Source organism: Dendropsophus ebraccatus, chromosome 1 (assembly GCF_027789765.1).
Source record: "Dendropsophus ebraccatus isolate aDenEbr1 chromosome 1, aDenEbr1.pat, whole genome shotgun sequence".
In the NCBI taxonomy this organism is placed as follows: domain Eukaryota; kingdom Metazoa; phylum Chordata; class Amphibia; order Anura; family Hylidae; genus Dendropsophus; species Dendropsophus ebraccatus.
In genome coordinates, this window is record NC_091454.1 from 124,775,221 (window position 1) to 124,794,387 (window position 19,167).

General features: G+C 39.2%; 1 protein-coding gene across 3 annotated transcripts in view; it reads right to left on the reverse strand.

Moving 5' to 3' along the window:
• Positions 1-19,167, reverse strand: part of SEMA3D (semaphorin 3D) — a 248,212-nt gene that overhangs the window by 20,244 nt on the left and 208,801 nt on the right. For all 3 annotated transcript variants that reach the window (XM_069978391.1, XM_069978382.1, XM_069978401.1), the window contains 2 exons: positions 17,128-17,197; positions 15,915-16,059 (listed from right to left, as the gene is read on the reverse strand). In XM_069978391.1, coding sequence (XP_069834492.1) covers positions 15,915-16,059; positions 17,128-17,197 — 215 coding nt within the window. The remainder of the gene's footprint in view (positions 1-15,914; positions 16,060-17,127; positions 17,198-19,167) is intronic.

Below are 19,167 nucleotides of genomic sequence, written 5' to 3' on the forward strand. Positions count from 1 at the left end.
AGTTACAGGATGTACTTTAAGGTCTTGCACTAGCCACGGCAAAGGCAGAAAGTATGAAATAATACTTATCATATATAGGTAACATTATACTACTATCCAAAGTGCAATGTCATCTCACATTCATTCTTAAACAGCGCCGCTAGAATCATCAGCTATTACTGCAAACATGGCAATGGTGGCAACATAATAGATTAGTTCAATTTTAGCGGATATGCACAGGGAAGAGGGACTATTCTGAGAGTCACCAGTCAATCCTTCTTTCCTGAAGGGTACAGTGATTGGCTAAACAGGCTGTCACTTTAGTCTCAGATGATTGGCTCAGTCAATGATTGGCTAAGCAGGCTAGAGGCGACTGCAATCAGCGGCGGACACCAGAGATCTGTAGGGGAAACCAGGGGAGTGTATACCGGTGAGCATACCTTTCTTGTGTATTACAGGTAAACGTACCAATGTGTATTAAATTCTACAGCCGCAATTTTTACAAACTCATTAGGAACTTTGCAAAAAGTTTCCATCTGTAATGAATACAAAAGTGTATGGCAGAACACTGGCCTTTTTATGGTGGATGTTATTTAGTAATAGTTTAGAGGTATTAGCCACAGTGGTGGTAATGGTGGTGTTCATGGTGTGGTGATAATATGTGTTTCTTATACTGCTATTGTCTTGGTCCACTGAATGTGGTCATATGTATGGTGATAATATATTAATCCATGATGGAACCAGGTCAGAGTGTCGCTTCTCACTAGTTCTTTAAGGAGGTCCACTCCGCTACCAGTAGTCACTAACGTAGTGGATAATGTTGTAGAGTTTTATTATCTAGGTAGGGTAACATCTTGTTGTCAGCCCGTCCTTAGAGGTCCTCCAAAATTTAGGTGATAGGCTAACATTTCTGCTGTTAAAGGGGTATTGCTACAATTTACAGTTATCCCCTATCCACAGGATAACTTGGTGGGGGTCTGACTGCTAGGATTCCCACAGGATAGAGGATTATTAAATTGACTTCTGGCTTTACCATATTTTCTGCTGCAAAAAAATATGCAGCGTGTAGAGCTACCTTGGGGCATTGTTATAGCGACTGAGCCACAGTGCCTCAGTATCAGCCACAGTCTCCATTCACTTCCATGATTCACTTGTCTGTTCGACAATTAGAAGAAAGTTAAAGGGGTACTCTGGTGCTGATAAAAAAAAAATCAAGCAATCATAAATAGTTTTTACATTTACCATTAATCTGGAGTCTGTCTCCGTTTGAATTTCCCGCTGTTTGCAGGTCCCTGAAGCTACAGTTGGTGGCTTCATTTTTTTTTACTTCCTGGTTTGGGCTTTTCCATGATGCACTTTGTCTCCTGTGATCTCTAACTGACTTTTTAATACTGTTAGATGGCTTACATCTTGTTCAGCCAATCAGAGCTGAGCAACCTGTGTCATCTGACAAAGGGAGGCTTGCCTAACAGGACTTAGACCCGCCTCCCTCTTGATGATGTCATTGTCACAAAATGGCTGCCACAGAAAAGTCTGGGGTCAACAGTCATTAGGTAAGAATGAGTTTACTTCAATTCCTGGTGGTGGATTAAGGGGGTTGGGGGGGGGGTAGATAGGGAAGAGGGACAGATGGATTTTATCTAGTAAATACAACAAAGGATTGCTTTTTATCCAGTTCGGGTGCAGACCTCAATTTCATTTTTATTACACATATCTATAAAAGAAGTTTATTAAAAGCATGGTATATTTTGATGTATTCATGAACTGGATATACAGTTTGCACTGGCCACCTGTGTATACACTTTTTCCATTTATGTAAGTTGTATTGCTTTTAGGCAAACATCTGTAGAGTTTTTTGCAGAAACAGCAAATGGCTGTATTGTAAACTTTTTTTTACAATGCAGAGTGTAAGGTATGTACCAGCTGTAAGAGCTGTCAGAACAAGTCTCTTGACAGGCTTTGCATATGACTCATTTACACTATGATGTCATCTGCCAGGCTTCAAATCGGAAAACCATGCATTTAAACCTAGAATTAAATATGCATTCCCTATTCTTATTTTATACTGTTTTCGGGAGTGGAAATGTGCCCAGATGTTTTGGTTTACCTCTAACATTTTTCAAATTAAGCCATGTTTACATTGACTGTATGTCGTGGATCAAACGCACAGTATATCATAAAGTTTCCATACACTAGAGGTCTGGCTACAGAGAAATTAAACAGCAACCATATTGGCAAGAGACAAAAGCCCTTCAAAAATATGGAGTATTCCTGAAAATTCTAAGCCAAGTTTTGGAGGCAGTTTACAGGCAGATTTGATGTGCAAGTCTATTTTACACTGCCGTTTTGGTGCTGTTTTGGATTACTTGTCAAAGTTAAAATTAATAAATGGATGTAAATGTTTACAATCTCACTGCTGCCACTTTAATTCCCTGTGGAATTTTCGGCCTTACAGTAATGTGGATGGCACATCTGGGTAAGATGGAAAAAAAACTGTTGAATACCTACTTGAGAGATAAAACATAGGTTTCCAAATCATCACTGCAAATACTGTCTGCAATTTGGGACATTATAGGACACATAGTATACTTAGGCCCAATGCACATGACCGCGGATTCCACGGTCTATGCATTTGCCAAGAGCCCGGCCCACAAAAAAGTCTGCACATGTAATTGATAAAGTGCAGGTTTTTGGTTCACGTTACTAAACATCTACTGGCCTCATGGTCCATGATTGCAGACTGCTCATAAATGAGCATTAAGGATCCATGGTTTTGCAAACTGCAAGACCGTTATAGATTTGTGGAGAAGGCCTTAAAGCGACTCTGTACCCACAATCTGACCCCTCAAACCACTTGTACCTTCAGATAGCTGCTTTTAATCCAAGATCTGTCCTGGGGTCAGTTCGGCAGGGGATGCAGTTATTGTCATAAAAACAACTTTTAATCCTGCAATGCTGTGTCTAATGGCTGGGGCTTACATTGTATATGCATTAGGCTGGCACCACCTCTCCGTCCTTCCTCCCCACCCTCCTCATCATTAGGAATGCTCCAGGCAGATTGTTTCCTATTTCCCACCTGTGTGTATAATGAATAGAGATGAGCGAACCGGGTTCGTGTTCGAGTCGATCTGAACCCGAACGTTCGGTATTTGATTAGCTGAGGCTGCTGAACTTGGATAAAGCTCTAAGGTTGTCTGGAAAACATGGATACAGCCAATGACTATATCCATAATTTCCACATAGCCTTAGGGCTTTATCCAAGTTCAGCAGCCATAGCTAATCAAATGCTGAAAGTTTGGGTTCTAATGGACTCGAGCATGCTCAAGGTTCGCTCATCTCTAATAATGAACATGGGCTGGATCGTTAATACACCTGTGCAAAGCTCAAACAGCAGTAAATGTTCCTGGAGCATTCCTAATGATGAGGAGGGTGGGGAGGAAGGACGGAGAGGTGGTGCCAGCCTAATGCATATACAAATGTAAGCCCCGGCCATTAGACACAGCGCTGCAGGATTAAAAGTTGTTTTTATGACAATAACTGCATCACCTGCCGAATGGACCGCAGGACAGATCTTGGATTAAAAGCAGCTACCTGAAGGTACAAGTGGTTTGGGGGGGACAGATTGTGGGTACAGAGTCGCTTTAAAGGAATCATCCAGGTGTTGAAAATGCTTAAAAGGTCACAAAATTCTTCTGGCATTTGATACTGGCTGTAATTCTACCATGTGGCTGCAATGGTGACTAGTTGGGCTGTCCTTCTCTTCTGACTCTTTGCTAACACAAAACTGCCAATATTATACTCAGAAACATTGACCTGCAGTTCCTATTATTTTGACCACTTATCATTTTCCATATTAGTGACACCTCCAGGAATATCAACCTTACTGCACACTTTCATGTAGTCAGAAAACTTACCAAGCCTACATATACGTGGCTTGCATACATGTTTTTTTTTAAACAAAACAGAAAAGACCCTTGGGGCACATTGCCCCCCCCCCCCCCCCAAACCACTTGTACCTTGCGGCTAGCTGCTTTTAATCCAAGATTTGTCCTGGCGTCCATTCGGCAGGGGATGCAGTTATTGTCCTAAAAACAACTTTTAAACTTGCAGCCCTGTGCCTAACGGGAGTATCTGTGCCCTAATTATGCACCACCCCTCCTCCCCACCCTCTTCATCATAAGGAATGCCAATGGGACATTTTCTCCTGTCTGAATATTGCACAGGTGCCTTAACGATCCAGCCCATGTTCAGTATTCACATAGCTGACCAATAGTAGGCAATATGCCTGGAACATTCCTAATGATGTGGAGGGCGGGGAGGAGGGACAGAGAGGTTGTGCCAGCCTAATGCATAGACATTCTAAGCCCCAGCCGTTGGGCATGGGGCTGCGAATTTAAAAGTAGTCTTTCAGGACAACAGCTGCATCACCTGCCGTACGGACCCCAGGACAGATCTTGGATTAAAAGCAGCTATCCGAAGGTACAAGTGGTTTGGGGAGGGAGGAGGTTGTTCAGATTGTAGGTACAGAGTTGCTGTAAGAGTGCTCACTTCTGCTTTTATCCCACCCACTTTACCCTTTATCCCACCCATTTATTTCATTATTTTTCAAAAATTGTGGAAACTCAAATAAATATTTACCTTAACATTGAAACTGGGAAAAATGCAAAACAATAAAGAACTATGTAAATAATCATAATGTTAATAAATCTACCACAGTTCAAGGCTACCATCATTCAAATGACTCAACAAAACTGCAGGTCTGCAGAGATTCTAAAGAGATTATGTGGCATCAATTCCTATTGTGAATTTGATGGATGATAAACAATTACTTTGCAAATAGAAATACATGTCCCTAACAGAAATAGTTTTAGCTTGGAAAGAAATATTTACTCAAGAGAATCCCCTATAATTTGTAACCATGGGCTTGACACTGTTCTTGGATTACTCTAGTGTACAGATTATTACAGCTCCTCCACTCAAAATGCTTTTCTGTAAGACATCTAATACTGTAAATGGTGCTTATGTCTTTGGTAAATGAAGATATTGTAGCGGAACAAGTTGATTTTTAAATGTCACATTTTCAGCCATGAAAATTCAACTATGATATTTGAACAAGATATTAATCTTTTGTTTTTCTGAAGAATCAAGTTACTTCACATAAGATCTGCCAGATTAAGAGTGATCCAGGATGCATGAACGTAAGTCAAACCATGAATAAACACTGTATTTCCACATTGCGTTTTACCTGCTCTTTTCCCCTTTGTGGTGGTAACAGGAAACTACTAATATGTATGTATGTATGTATGTATGTATGTATGTATGTATATATGGATGTTTAGACACAAAGAAACAACTTTACAAAAAAAATCAGGGCACTCTGACAGTTATCGGGGTTATTAGAAAAATATATACAGATTTGTTAAATAATACAGTGACACATTTAATTCATGGAAGCAACTGTAATGGATAGCGCTCTATATCTATGTTTCTATCTATCTATTGTTCATTCCTTAACATGCTAACGATAAGTTTACTTTTGTATTCATTAACATTACAATAGGCACAGTAAATTCTTTTCTGATCTTCCTTAGAAGTATATCTTGATGTCAGTTCACATACAAGCTGTATAAATATAACTATTTACTCTAAAGCATTTTCACTGTGTTTCACAAGACATTGGCCTGGACAATCAGAGATTACCATCTTCTTTCCAAGTAATTAAGAAAATAATATTCAGAAGAAAACATGATATATTCTGTAGCTGCATTTGGATCTACTGTACAGTATATAAGGAGTAGGCCAGTTTCAGCTTACTAATGGTTTAATGGAATACAGTTTTCTAACATCATTTCCCCATGCTTTTAAAGATCGATATTGATTGAGACCCTTGATTTTTTTTATTTTTTTTTTTACTTCCAGTAAATGGAGATCTGTCTTGGTTACATAAAGATTCTACACATGGATACAGCTATCAGAGCTATGTCCTGTAATAAATGTAATCCTCACACAACAAGCATATATTTCCATCCCTGCAGTTCAAATCAGACCAAGTACAACATCTGCATGGAATGTAAATTCTCTGCCCATGTCTGTGTGGGTTTTTCCTAGGTACTTAGGTTTCCTCAACACTGCAAAAAAACATAATAGATCAACTAGCCCTCTATGAAACAGGCCCTAGCGTCTGTATTTTATTGTGGGAAAATAGACTGTGAGCCCAAACTGGGGATAGGGACAGATGTTACAGGACTTTATACAGTACTTTGTTAGTATTATATAAATTATGGGGGGGGGGAAATGTAGATCTTTTATGCTAAATTAATTTGTTCGAGTCATTGAACATTTAGTTCAATCTAAACGGAATCTGTCACCAGTAATCACATAGTTATACTTAGGGTCCTTTTTTATGGCCCGACATGCGGACATGCGGACATATTGGGAAGCAAACTAGCCCCGATCGGTGAATTTGCTCCTTTGCAGTTTTTTTACGCTGCACAATTAATTGAGCAGCCAGGACTAAGAGTCACTGTATTGTTTGTGAGGACGTTTATAAAGGGAAACTGACAGCACAGATATGCCTATATCCATGCTGCCAGTTTCCAGATAAAGAAGGTGAAGATGCTAGATGACAAGTGGCACTAAAGGATAAATTTCAAAGCCAGACATTTTAAACAAGTTTGTATGGTTAAAAAAAAATAAATATATATATATATATAATATATATATATATATATATATATATATATATATATATCATGCAGAAACATCAGATGGAACAATGGAAACATACTGTAAGACAGTAATACTGCTTCTAAGCTACATCTGATAATAGAGTTAGGTTAAAGGGGTTGGTCACTTTATAGTAAAACAGTTCAGGGTAAGTAAGTGTACTCATTGCACTTCCCTGTGTGCCTCTTAGAGCTAAAATCAGACTCCCCTCTGTGGTGATTCTGACCATAAAATTGCCGACATGGAGGGGCATGTGACCATGACTTGCCCCCCAGTGTTCCCCAAATGCATATATAGGCTCAGTGCTGGACACAGTGGGTGAAGCATGGTCACATGCTCCTACATCTCAGCCATCTTATGGAAAGATTGGCCACAGATCAGGAGAGCACAGCCTGGAGAAGGGGGAGTCTGACTTTAGCTCTATGAAGTACACAGGGAGCTGCTGTTAGTAAGTGCAGTGAGTATACTTACTATTACTAATACTGTACACTAAACTATTGCACTATAAATTTGCCAACCCCTTTAACTTTGGTGACAGATTACATGGCTCTAATAAATACTTTTGCAATAACAATCATTTTTTATCTAAAAACTAGTTACAAGAAGACAATGCCAGGACAGCATTTATTTTATTATAAAAATGGAACATGTGGTGTAACTTATTTATTTTATCCACATACAGTAAAGTATTACAACGTGTCATTAAAAATTTTCATGAACTATACCGAATAAGGCTATGTTCACTCAACGGTTTTCCCTTTCCGTTTAAAAGGACGGCCATAATTTTGAGTTTAAAATGATGTCTGTCACTTCGCTATTTGGCCGCCTTGAATTGAAGTCAATTACATTGCGGCAATAACATTGCGGGTGTCTTTTTAAATAGAAAAGTGTCCACCTTTTCTCTTTTTTTTTTACCTTCTGTGAACATAGCCCATGTAAGTAAATATGATGCTTTTATGTCCATCTAAAGTGAGGTACATACTAGCAATAAAAGTCTATTTTAAAAGTTTAACACTGATTTAGGTCTGTAGATTGACAGACAACATGGGTGTTTCTTTTGTTAACACATTGTAATTACCAATACTGGGCATGACACTAACATATATGTTTAAGAATTTTTATGCCCTGAAAACATTATTGTCAATCACAGGGTTGATGGAGTGTTTGTGCATTGTCACGTGTGTATTCTTGTCTGCAGGAAACAACTGTGTGCAAGTCAAAACAAGTACCACACACAAGATACCTTGGGGATAGAGGCTTAGTTACCTATTGACCTAAAGGTCAGCTTTTAGGCATGCAATTTGTAACCTTTTATAAAGAAAACATAAAGGATACATGCCTGTCTTGTGCGAGTAAAATAATTCAAGGTTTGAGTAGCTGCTTTGGTTTTAATGCAATGTTGTAGAAACTTTTCAACTTGATATATATATCTTCAACTGGCAATTTTACCTTAATTATCTAACATATATATCCTCCTCCATCATCTTGTAGTAAATTACTAGAGATGAGCGAACCTTGAGCATGCTCTAGTGGATCCGAACCCAAACTTTCGGCATTTGATTAGCGGTGGCTGCTGAACTTGGATAAAGCCCTAAGGCTATGTGGAAAACATGGATATAGTCATTGGCTGTATCCATGTTTTCTAGACAATCTTAGAGATTTATCCAAGTTCAGCAGCCCCCGCTAATCAAATACCGAAAGTTCGGGTTCAGATTGACTCGAACCCGAACTCAGTTCGCTCATCTCTATTAATTACCATAGTGTTTCTGTATAATAGCCACTGTCTTTTTTGCCATTCTCTCTTTTGTTCTTTTGTTTTAACAGGTATATATGCCTGAAATTAAGTTTTTATTCCCCCCCTCCCCCCACACACTAGGTCTAAATCTAAGCTGAGACTAAAGGCCCAATTACTCGAAACTATTATTTGCCGTTACAGCCGATATTCATCTTGTGTAATAGAAGGCAACGATCAGCTGACATGACATGCTAATATAGCAGCCATATACTGCTGTCGCTCTGTGGAATAGGAGCTGCCGCAGCAGACTGCTGCTGTCTGCTATGGGCTGCCCAGACGATCAAGATCACCCGTGCAACCCCCCAACACACCCCCCCCCCCGGCTTTCATGCGTACTGCCGATGCGTGTAATACCACCGACAGCAAGCGGCAAAAAAGGAGCAAGCAAGCCCTGACCGTGCTTGTTTGCACCTCTCCGTCGCCCCTGTCTGTTTACTGTCTGTTCCCTGTCTATGATGATAAGAGGAGGCAGCTGTAAAGTGATCTGTATGGCATTACAGTAACAGGTAAATAGTACATAGATAGCATCAATACCAGACAGTAGAACTCCCTGTGGAATGACCTATTCAAAGATCAAATTGTTTGTTTTGTGATATTTTCACATTATGGGATAGGTTCTGTCTATTATTGTCTTTGTCAGTGGGGCTTGCTGTAAAGCATGTTGCTTAATGCTGATTAGAAGATAGAAATGGATTAGAAAAAAAATAATATTTCAGTTAAATTGGAGATATAATTTATTTATTTAAGTATACAAATGATTCCCACAAGAAATATGGTGAAAAGATGTTCCAGGGCAATCTCTCCGCCTGGAGAAAAAAAGGTTCACTCTCCAGAGACAACAATTCTTCTCTACCATGGGAACAGTGAAACTGTGCTACAGTCTACCTCAGAGGCTGTTCATAGCAAAAACAATGGAGGGCTTTAAAACAGGCACATGTTCTTTGAACAAAATAACATTAAAGGGGTACTCCAGAAAAAACAAGTCTTTCAAACCAACTGGTGCCAGAAAGTGCCAAAGATTTGTAATTGACTTCTATTAAAAAAATCTCAAGTCTTCCCATACTAATTAGCTTATGTATGTCCTGCAGGAAGTGGTGTATTATTTCCTGTCTGGAGAACAGGAAATGTTCTCTATGGAGATTTGCTACTGCTGTGAACAGTTCTTGTCATTGACAGAGGTGGCAGCAGAGTGTCAGACTGGAAAGAATACACAACTTGAGAACACCCTTAATGGGTAAGCAGGAATACAGAATTTATTAACCCCCCCCCCCCCTCTACACACACACACACCCTCCTTCCTTCATCCATCCATCCCCTGCCTTGGTTAAACACAATGCACATGGGTCTTTTTTTTTAACCTTACTATGTAACTATCTGTATCCAATCAGTTAAACAAAATCTAGGTGATATGTTAACTTTAAGGAAAGCAACCATGTTTAGTGTCTGGCCAATGTACTTCTCCAGTGATGATCTCTAACTACAAAACTACTACAGGATGAGAAATTGCTAACAATCCGCATCTCAATCAGCAAAACCATCTGCATTTGCGGTCTGTATTTTTGTGACATCAACAAGTTCTTCCTGACAAGTTCCTCCAGGCAAATAGCAGGAAATAGCTGTAAATGTGCTCAAGGAGGCCACAATGTATGTGGAAACGCTAATCCTGCTGATCCAGGAGCGTAGATGTCTTTGGGACAAACGAGTGGAGAATTATAAGGATCAGTATGTGCAAGGAGCAGCATTCCCCTTTTCTGTACTTGGTTGGTTGAATAGACTTCATTAAAGAATTCATACTACTTCTGGACGCTGTTGGACTTCCTCCCTTCTGCTATGCCATAGAAACCTGTCGAAAGTTTTCATTTGCAGTAGTCTAATGTGTTGATCATTAAAACTAGTGGTGAGGCGCATGCAGCCAAGTGCTATTTCACCCTGCTATGCAACACAGGGGCTGGCACCACATAGAAAATACTAGAGTGCTAGTCCTCTCAGCTCCAAAAATCACATGCCCAAAAACAAAACCCAAGCTGAGAAAAAGTGGACTGCACCTCCTAAATAGAAACCAATATATTGTTTATTCAAATACAGCATAGACATATGAAAGACATACAAAATTAAAAACCATTAAAAACATACACCACATCACTGGCCCCTATATGGCTCATTGACAACTGATCCACCAAAGATAATTTGAAAGAAATGGCAACATAATTAGACAATAAATAGTAAATCAGGAAATGTAAGCAATAGGGATGAGCGAACTTTTGAAAAGTTCGGTTTGGTTCGATCCGGCGAACTTTCGTGAAGTTCGGATTCGTAGGAACTGAACCTCAAACGAACCTTGCCATAATGGCTGAATAATTGCAGCTACATTAGTGGGAGTCTATAGGGTATAGTTTTGTTTAGTTGCAGTTGCTATTACAATGAAAAAAGTGGAAAAAATCTAAGTGCAAAAATAGTGAAAACAAAATTGCTGCCAATAATACTGCCCCCTTTAATAGTTAATATTTAATTTATAAAACAGAGTTTTGTTCTAAAAAAGCTATTAAAAATGGGTAAGAACAAAAATTGAGATGTAACCTGTCCGATATGGATAAATGTTTGTGGACAGTATGACTTAATTGAATGGAATACACACTTATTAAGTGTAAACAACAATTGAATATTAACGGTAGTTCAGTGTGGAAGCAAATCATAAGATTACATTCAGCGGAGCACACACTGAAGAAGCGATCGGATCTTCCATGTACCCGATGTTAGCCCTGCTTCAGTGAGTGCTGCGCTGCACTTAAGTGATTGATACCTGTTTTTAGACATTTCAGCAGCTCCCCCATCAGATCTTATCTACCCCCCTGCTGTCCAATCACCAATCCAGAGAATTACAGAGCAGCACACACGACAGCCGTCAGCCATCAATGTCTTTTATGCAGCAGCTGTAATGACTGCTTCACTGAGCTCTGCGCTGTACTTTAGTGATTGATCCATCCCACTGCTGTAAGGGGATGGATGAAATCCCATGGGAGAGTTGATGGAACTTCTGAAGAAGAGCATCAATCACTAAAGTACAGCGCAGAGCTCAGTGAAGCAGTCATTACAGCTGCTGCATAGAAAACATCGCTGGCTGTCGTGTGTGCTGCTCTGTAATTCTCTGGATTGGTGATCGGACAGCAGGGGGGTAGATAAGATCTGATGGGGGAGCTGCTGGAATATCTAAACACAGATATCAATCACTTAAGTGCAGCACAGAACTCACTGAAGCAGGGCTAACATCGGGTGCATGGAAGATTACATCGCTGCTTCAGTGTGTGCTCCGCTGAATGTAATCTTATGAACTGCTTCCACACTGAACTACCGTGAATATTCAACTATCGTTTACACTTAATTAGTGTGTATTCCATTCAACTAAGTCTACTGTCCACAAACATTTATCCATATCGGACAGGTTACATCTCAATTTTTGTTCTTACCCATTTTTATTTGATTTGTTACGAACTTTCTCAAAGTTTGGTCCGGTGATGAACCGAACTCTTTGCAAAGTTCGTAACGAATCTGGTTAGTTACGGTTCGGTACGCTCATCCCTCGTAAGCAATCAATATACAAGAATTTCACTAAAATCTATTGCAATCATGTGCGAAAGGTAATAATAAAAAATAGTGCCATAAGTCGCCATTCACACAAATGAATCAGAGGGAAGATCCCACGAGTTCTTTCATTTAGACCTTCTCAGGGGTCACCCTATTTCATCCTGCTGTCTGGTTCTCATTGAAGATAGGCTCCACATACTACTCCCACATACTACTCCCCATGGTTCTAACCATGGGTGGGAAAAGTTTTGACACGTCATTAAGATGGCCAGGAGCACTACCATCTGAAATAAACTAGGGGTGCCCATTGTATCATTATGTCTGGGCTTTTAGAGTACACAGAAATGTTTTGTGTTTACAGTCAGGCTTTATTTTTTATTTTTTTTACTTTTTATATTTTGGGTTAAAATTAAAAGAAAAAAAACAAACATAAAAAGTAGTATTTTTCTTCTAAGTACTGAGCAAATGCACAAATTCTTAGAATTTTAACCTGTTATCTGGAAATATCTACATAACTTGAAATAACACTTCCAATGTCAAATTCATTTTGAGGTTGACATATATTGCTAAAAAGTGAAAATCAATATTTGGATGGCATCCTATGTAAAGTGACTAAGAAAACCAGAGGAAGTTTAAAAATTCAGTTCACTGAATAATACAAGCTTTGCTATGTTTCAATTGCCAAACTCAACTTTCATTGAGTTAACAGTGCCATGCTGCCTGCCAATTCTGAAAAATTAAATATTAATAAGCCATTTAAAGTGAAAAACAAAACCAAGGAATGAAACAGCTGAAATTACTATTTTCAGACAAAACACAAACATTGTTTTAGCATTTCCATTAACAGCTGAAGAATGTTCTTGATTGGAAACATCTGACAAATAATGACAAATGTCATGACCATGAAGTACTGTATAAGGTAACAACTAAAGATAGATTGAAATACAGTTTAGGATTGTCATAAACAAAAACAGGCCCTATTACACCAACAGATTGCCTGACAGATTTTTTTTAAGCCAAAGCCAGGAATAGGCTAACTCGCAATATGATCCGGAAAGACGGATATTGGCTATGTTCCCACTACTTAAAAATGGCGGTCATCTTTCCGGACAGACTTCCTTTCAGCACCAAATGATGACCATCTATCAGTTGTGATGGTCACGAATAATGTGCATGATCATTGTTTGTCACTATCATTGTGAAAATACAGATAAAATGTCTGATATAGAATACAAGCTTTTATTATATGATAGTAAGTGGTTGGTTGACAGCAAAAGCAGCATTTGGCATATCACTAAGTTTGACTAATATGGAAAGGAAATCCTGTTAGTATCCTGTTTTTTATGGAAACAACAACAGGTTTAAAATCCTGTAGTGAGTAGTGGATGAAAAGATGAAAACAAGCTTTTGAGACTACCTAGGTCTCTTCATCACCAGGGCTGCTTGTGCCATGAGGCAAGATGAGTTTACTGCTCAGGGCTAGAGTGGCCATAAATTATACTGTCTGCTTTACACCACTGACTGCAGTGACCCTATGACCTGCAGATGATAACTGGACACAGAGGTAGAATGCAAGGAAGTCACGACTGCAGACACTTTGCAGGTATTGTTATACGTGTCACACATCAGTACACTACAAGTGATCATTACCCTTGAAGAATTGTTTACACTTTGGTGAAATTGGAAACTTTTTCTGTCTTGTCCTCACCAAGGATGTAAGGTAGTGCTGGGACAGGATGACTTATGGTGGAGCTGGATTGTGTATACAGGATGCACTTATTATTAAAAGCTACAGGTTTTGTGCACACCCGCCCAATAGGCTGGGGGGTGTGTGTAAATGAGTTAGTGTGGGCATGAGTGGGAGGGCGCCATTTCAGGTCTCGCCTCAGGCAGCGGAAAACCTAGAATCGACCCTGTTCATCACAATACTAGGTAGTCATGAAAGCTTGCTATTTGTTATAATTTTTCAGCTAACCACTAAAAGGTATTAAAGAGCATGTAGCACCAGGTACATCCTCTTTAAGCTGAACCCACGGATCGAAAGGCACCATCACGGGGAAGCCGATGCCACAGTCCGTTTTTCGGACTGCGGCCCGATTCCTGTGCATAGCACCGTTCTATGCACCGGAACCAGACGGTGCTCAAGCACTGGAGGCGGGCCGGGCCGCCCCCAGTGGGAGGGAATTCCCGTCCCTGTATGACACGGCTCCCTTAGAATGAATGCTTGAGCATCGGCCGGTTCCGATGCATAGAACGGCGCCGTGCACAAGAACCGGCCACGGTCTGAAAAACAGACTGCGGCACCAGCTTCCCCGCGATGGCACCGTTCGATCCGTGGGTTCAGCTTAAAGAGGATGTACCTGGTGGTACATCCTCTTTAAAGACAGGTCAAGTCTTCTGTTCACCAGCGCTCACTTCCTGCATTTCTACATCTCAAATGTATACTTTGAAGGCCCAATCATTTATACAACACTCAAACGTGATGACCACTAACTGTAAGATGTCACTGATCTTGTGGCACTCCAAGATTACACTGTGTGCGGTATAAATGTCCAATGTATTTAATGTATTCTAATTAATTTACTCCTTTAGGCTATGTTCACACTGCGTATGTTTCCGTCCGTAGTGCGAACCGCGAATATACGTACGTAGTTTTAAGGTTGATGCGCTCACTTGAAAGTATACGATATACGCCCGCACAGTGCACACTACGTATGAGCTTACGGACGGATCATATACGGCGCCGTGAAAAATGACCATTGTTTGAGGATGGAAATGTTCCAACTCATGGCCGTGGATTTACTTGCGGTCCCGTACGGAATACTTATTTCAGCCAAATTGAACTTGATTTTTTGATCCAAAAGGTTCTGTGAGTTTTATTGGGCTGGGCGAAGATTTCCAAGTAAATGACCTGTTTCAGATCGCTTCGAATCAAGCTAGGGAAGCATAACTGTACTACGGGCGTATGTTTGCGGTTCGGCCGCATCCGGCCGCATTTTGATTTTTCCCACGCCCGTAGTTTCAGCCGCACATGTACGGCGGCGTACGAGCTACGGCCGGACTCATACGCAGTGTGAACATAGCCTTTGGGTATTTCCAACTATTAAATACAAAGAGAGGAACTGTTCATAAATGGAAGTCATGTATTGAAAAAAGAATGCAACGTCTCCTCTTTTTAGATGGGTTGGCCACTTTATAGTAAAACTAATACTGGTACTGGATTAGTAAGTGTATGCATTGTCCACATTGCCTATTGTTCCCTGTGTTCCCCTTTGTTGCTTATTCCAGAAGCCTTGCTGTGCTTTACTACTGTACACTGAGCATGTAACTCCTGAAATAGCATGAAGAAGCATTTGACCATGCCCTTCCTTCTGCCTCTTTCATAGGCATAAACAGGCTCAGTAAAGAATGCAGAGGGAGAAGCATGGTTACCAGCTCAGCAAGGGGTTGGAGCTTATGATATCCATATTACAGGGCACAGGGGAAGCATTAAGCAGTAAAGCCAGTGGTACAAATATTAATTCAGGATACCAGGATTTATTTTATTATAAAATGGCCAACCTCACTAGAGCCATTATTGGTTTTGTATTTATTATTTGCAAAAACCTAAATGTGTGAACACTCCCTAGACCAGGCACTAATCATTACAATTAACCAGTTACATTCCAGTATTAATGCTGTGTAGATGTAACTTTAAATAAATAATTACAAATGCATTACCTTTTAACATTTAATTAGCTATATTTATAGAAAAATAAATATTTATAAAAAATTATATGAATGTCCACTGAATTACCCATGGAAACTACAGTTAGCATAAAGAGATACATACTGTTCCAGGCCGTGGATAGGGGATTCTTCCATCGTATTGTACCCACTTATGATCTGGACTTTCTTTATGGGCATAAGGACCATTAAACACTCCTCTTATATCCGCCATGCTATAGACACATACTGCAGATGCTTTAAATATAGAGCTAAAATGAAACAAAATAAGTCCTATATATTAAGACAAGCAACTAATAATAAACTAATAATTAAATATAGAGCTAAAATGAAACAAAATAATTCATATATGTTAGCCCAAGCGACTAATAAATAATGATCTTTAATCAAGCACCATTATGTGGTCATTCCATCACAAACAGTGTTCCCTGCTTGTGGTTAAAAAAAAATTCTTTTAGAATGAGTTAAATAAATCTGGTATTACATAAATGATACAATGTTGACAGCTCTGTCATCCATCATAGTAGAACAACGTGACATTTTCTGCTTTCTTTGGTGGCCCACCTTAATTACCCAACTTTTTCCTTGTACACATTTACTATGAAAGGTCCTGTGTGACCCTATTCTGGAGCTTATGGCTCATACATCACAAAGATTTAATGGCCCATATGTTAAAACCATAATGATTCTTATTATTGAAAGGTCAGGTGAAAAAATAAAAAACTGTTATTATCATTAGCCCTCTAAGCCCATCTAAGCCCTCCAACTGCTTTAGCAGTCTGGATGTCATTTTTATATTGAAGGACTCAATAATTTGGTTCTTTGGTGCTTACTGCATGTAGTTCAAATGCAAGGTTAATTCCTCAGAATCTTTAAGCAACGTAATAATTTATAAAAAAAAAAAAAAAAAAAAAAAAACAATTGACTTGTCTTCATGCATTGAACAGTAAAAAAAAAATCTACTGGCCTCTTTTGACTTCCTCTTCAGAATCACTAGTACAAGGTCAAAGTAAAATCAACACATGTGGAATGTCAACAAATCTTCTCAAATAGAACATAAAGAAAAATGAGTCTGCTATGTCAACTATCATGATCCATTGCTCCAGCAAGGAGACACTTAGTTCATGGCAGTATCAAACAGGTGAACACTAGTAGAACATTTTGCTTAGTTCTATGTAATCAGACTTTTGTTTAGATTACTCATTCCTGTCCTTGGTGATTTGATGTTTTAGTAATGAAATCATAATAAACTGTGAAAGTGCTTCCATCTGAATAAACTTACAGGACAGTTCAATCTACAGCTAGAACAGAAGCAATACCTTGTTGTAGTGAAGATTCCATACACCATTGGGTTCCGTTCATCCTTGGTTGAAAGTAAAAATACGTCCTCTATAGGAGTAAGAAGTAAAAACAGTAACATTAACAACAATGTAGATCAGACGTGTCAAACTCAGGCCCTCCAGCTGTTTCAGAACTACAATTCCCATCATGCCTGGACAGCCAAAGCTTTAGCTTTGGCTGTCCAGGCATGATGGGAATTGTAGTTCTGAAACAGCTGGAGGGCCTGAGTTTGACCCCCCTGATGTAGATAGAGACATTAGCTATGTTCACACAACGTTTTTTCAGCTCCGTTTAAAATGACGTCTGTCATTTTGAGTCTAAAATAACGGACGTCATTTAGCAGCCTGGCCTCCCCTTAGTACAATGACTGGTGTTTGTACATTATTCTAGTTTGGGTTGACTAATTGTCCTTTGGGTGCGGCTTAATTGAAAAGTCCATTGAATTTAATAGTAAAAACTGAGAAAGAACGGCGACAAAAGAAAAACTGTGTGTGAACAACTAATAAAAAACGTCCGCTGTTTGCAAAAGACGTCAGAAAATAATGATCATGTTCATAATTTTGACTTCCGCAGTAAAATGTCTGTTATTCAATGCATTGTGTGCATTGGACGTCTGTCTTCCCATTGACTTCAATGCATTGCCATTGCAGTAAGTTAAATCGCAGCAAAAACTGACATTTTTGTAAATATCAAAATTGCCCACCTTTTCTTTATTTTTGTCGTTGTGTGAACATAGAAACATATTCAAACAGAGTGCAATGTGATCATTAAAAATGTTTTTATTTTATCTAAAAACTATAAGACCATATACGTGTTGTGAAGGTACTGCTACCAGCACTACTGAAGTAGCTGGGATTTTCCTTTTACATACTGTAGTAATATCCAATGACATAAGTTTGCATGAAATTAACGGGGTGCTCACTTCTACTATACATGCAGCAATGCAGAAAAGGTATCCATACAAAAAAAAAGAATTGTAGAGGGCACTTACCGATAAAACTTTTCTTTATTCATATTATTCTTAAAAAACAGCATAGCAGGACAAGCAGGAGAGCAGACGCCCAATCCTCCTAATCAGTGTTTTTAAGAATAATATCATTTTTAAGAATAATGTGAATAAAGAAAAGTGCCCTCTACTATTCTCTTTTTTTGTATAAGACCATGTACTTACTAATAATTGACCAAATACTTCCATTTAGAGTTAATATTGTATACAGTACATAAACTTATTAACCATAACCATAAAACCACTGACAGGTGAAGTAACATCTCATCACATTGGTGTCTATGTTAGCGGCAGGATATATTACCAAGAAGTAAACAGCCTGTTCTTCTGTTCAAGGATAAGGAAAAGCAAAGGTAAAGATTTGTGTGATTGTGTGAATAAATATTGAAAGAAACACTGGGAACAAACACTAGCCCATGTCCTTGACAAATTTCAGAAATAGTTAATACAAGCTATTAGAGATGAGTGAATTTGCGAAGGGAAGTGCAATCTGCTTGTCAGCCTTCTGCCTTTGAACTTCTTGCTGCTCTGCTCCAGGTGCCTGGAAAAGCTAGATCCATTCCTGGTAAACTCTTTCCAGTTTGATAGTTCTGGATCCAGCTTTTCAAAGCAACCAGAGCAGAGCAGTGCAGAGTTCAAAGGCAGTCGGATTATAAACTGATCGCAGAGCTAATGAAGCACTTTTCTTCATTAAGGCTGGGTTCACACACAGTATATTTCAGGCAGTATTTGGTCCTCATGTCAGGTCCTCATAGCAACCAAAAACAGGAGTGGATTGAAAACACAGAAATGCTATGTTCACACAATGTTGAAGTTGAGTGGAGGCCCGCCATATAACGGTAAATAACTGCCATTATTTCAATACAACGGCCGTTGTTTTAAAATAACAGCAAATATTTGCCATTTAATGACGGCCATCCACTCAATTACAACATTATGTGAACAGAGCCTTTCTGTGTTTTCAATCCACTCCTGGTTTTGGTTGCTATGAGGACCAAATACTGCCTGAAAT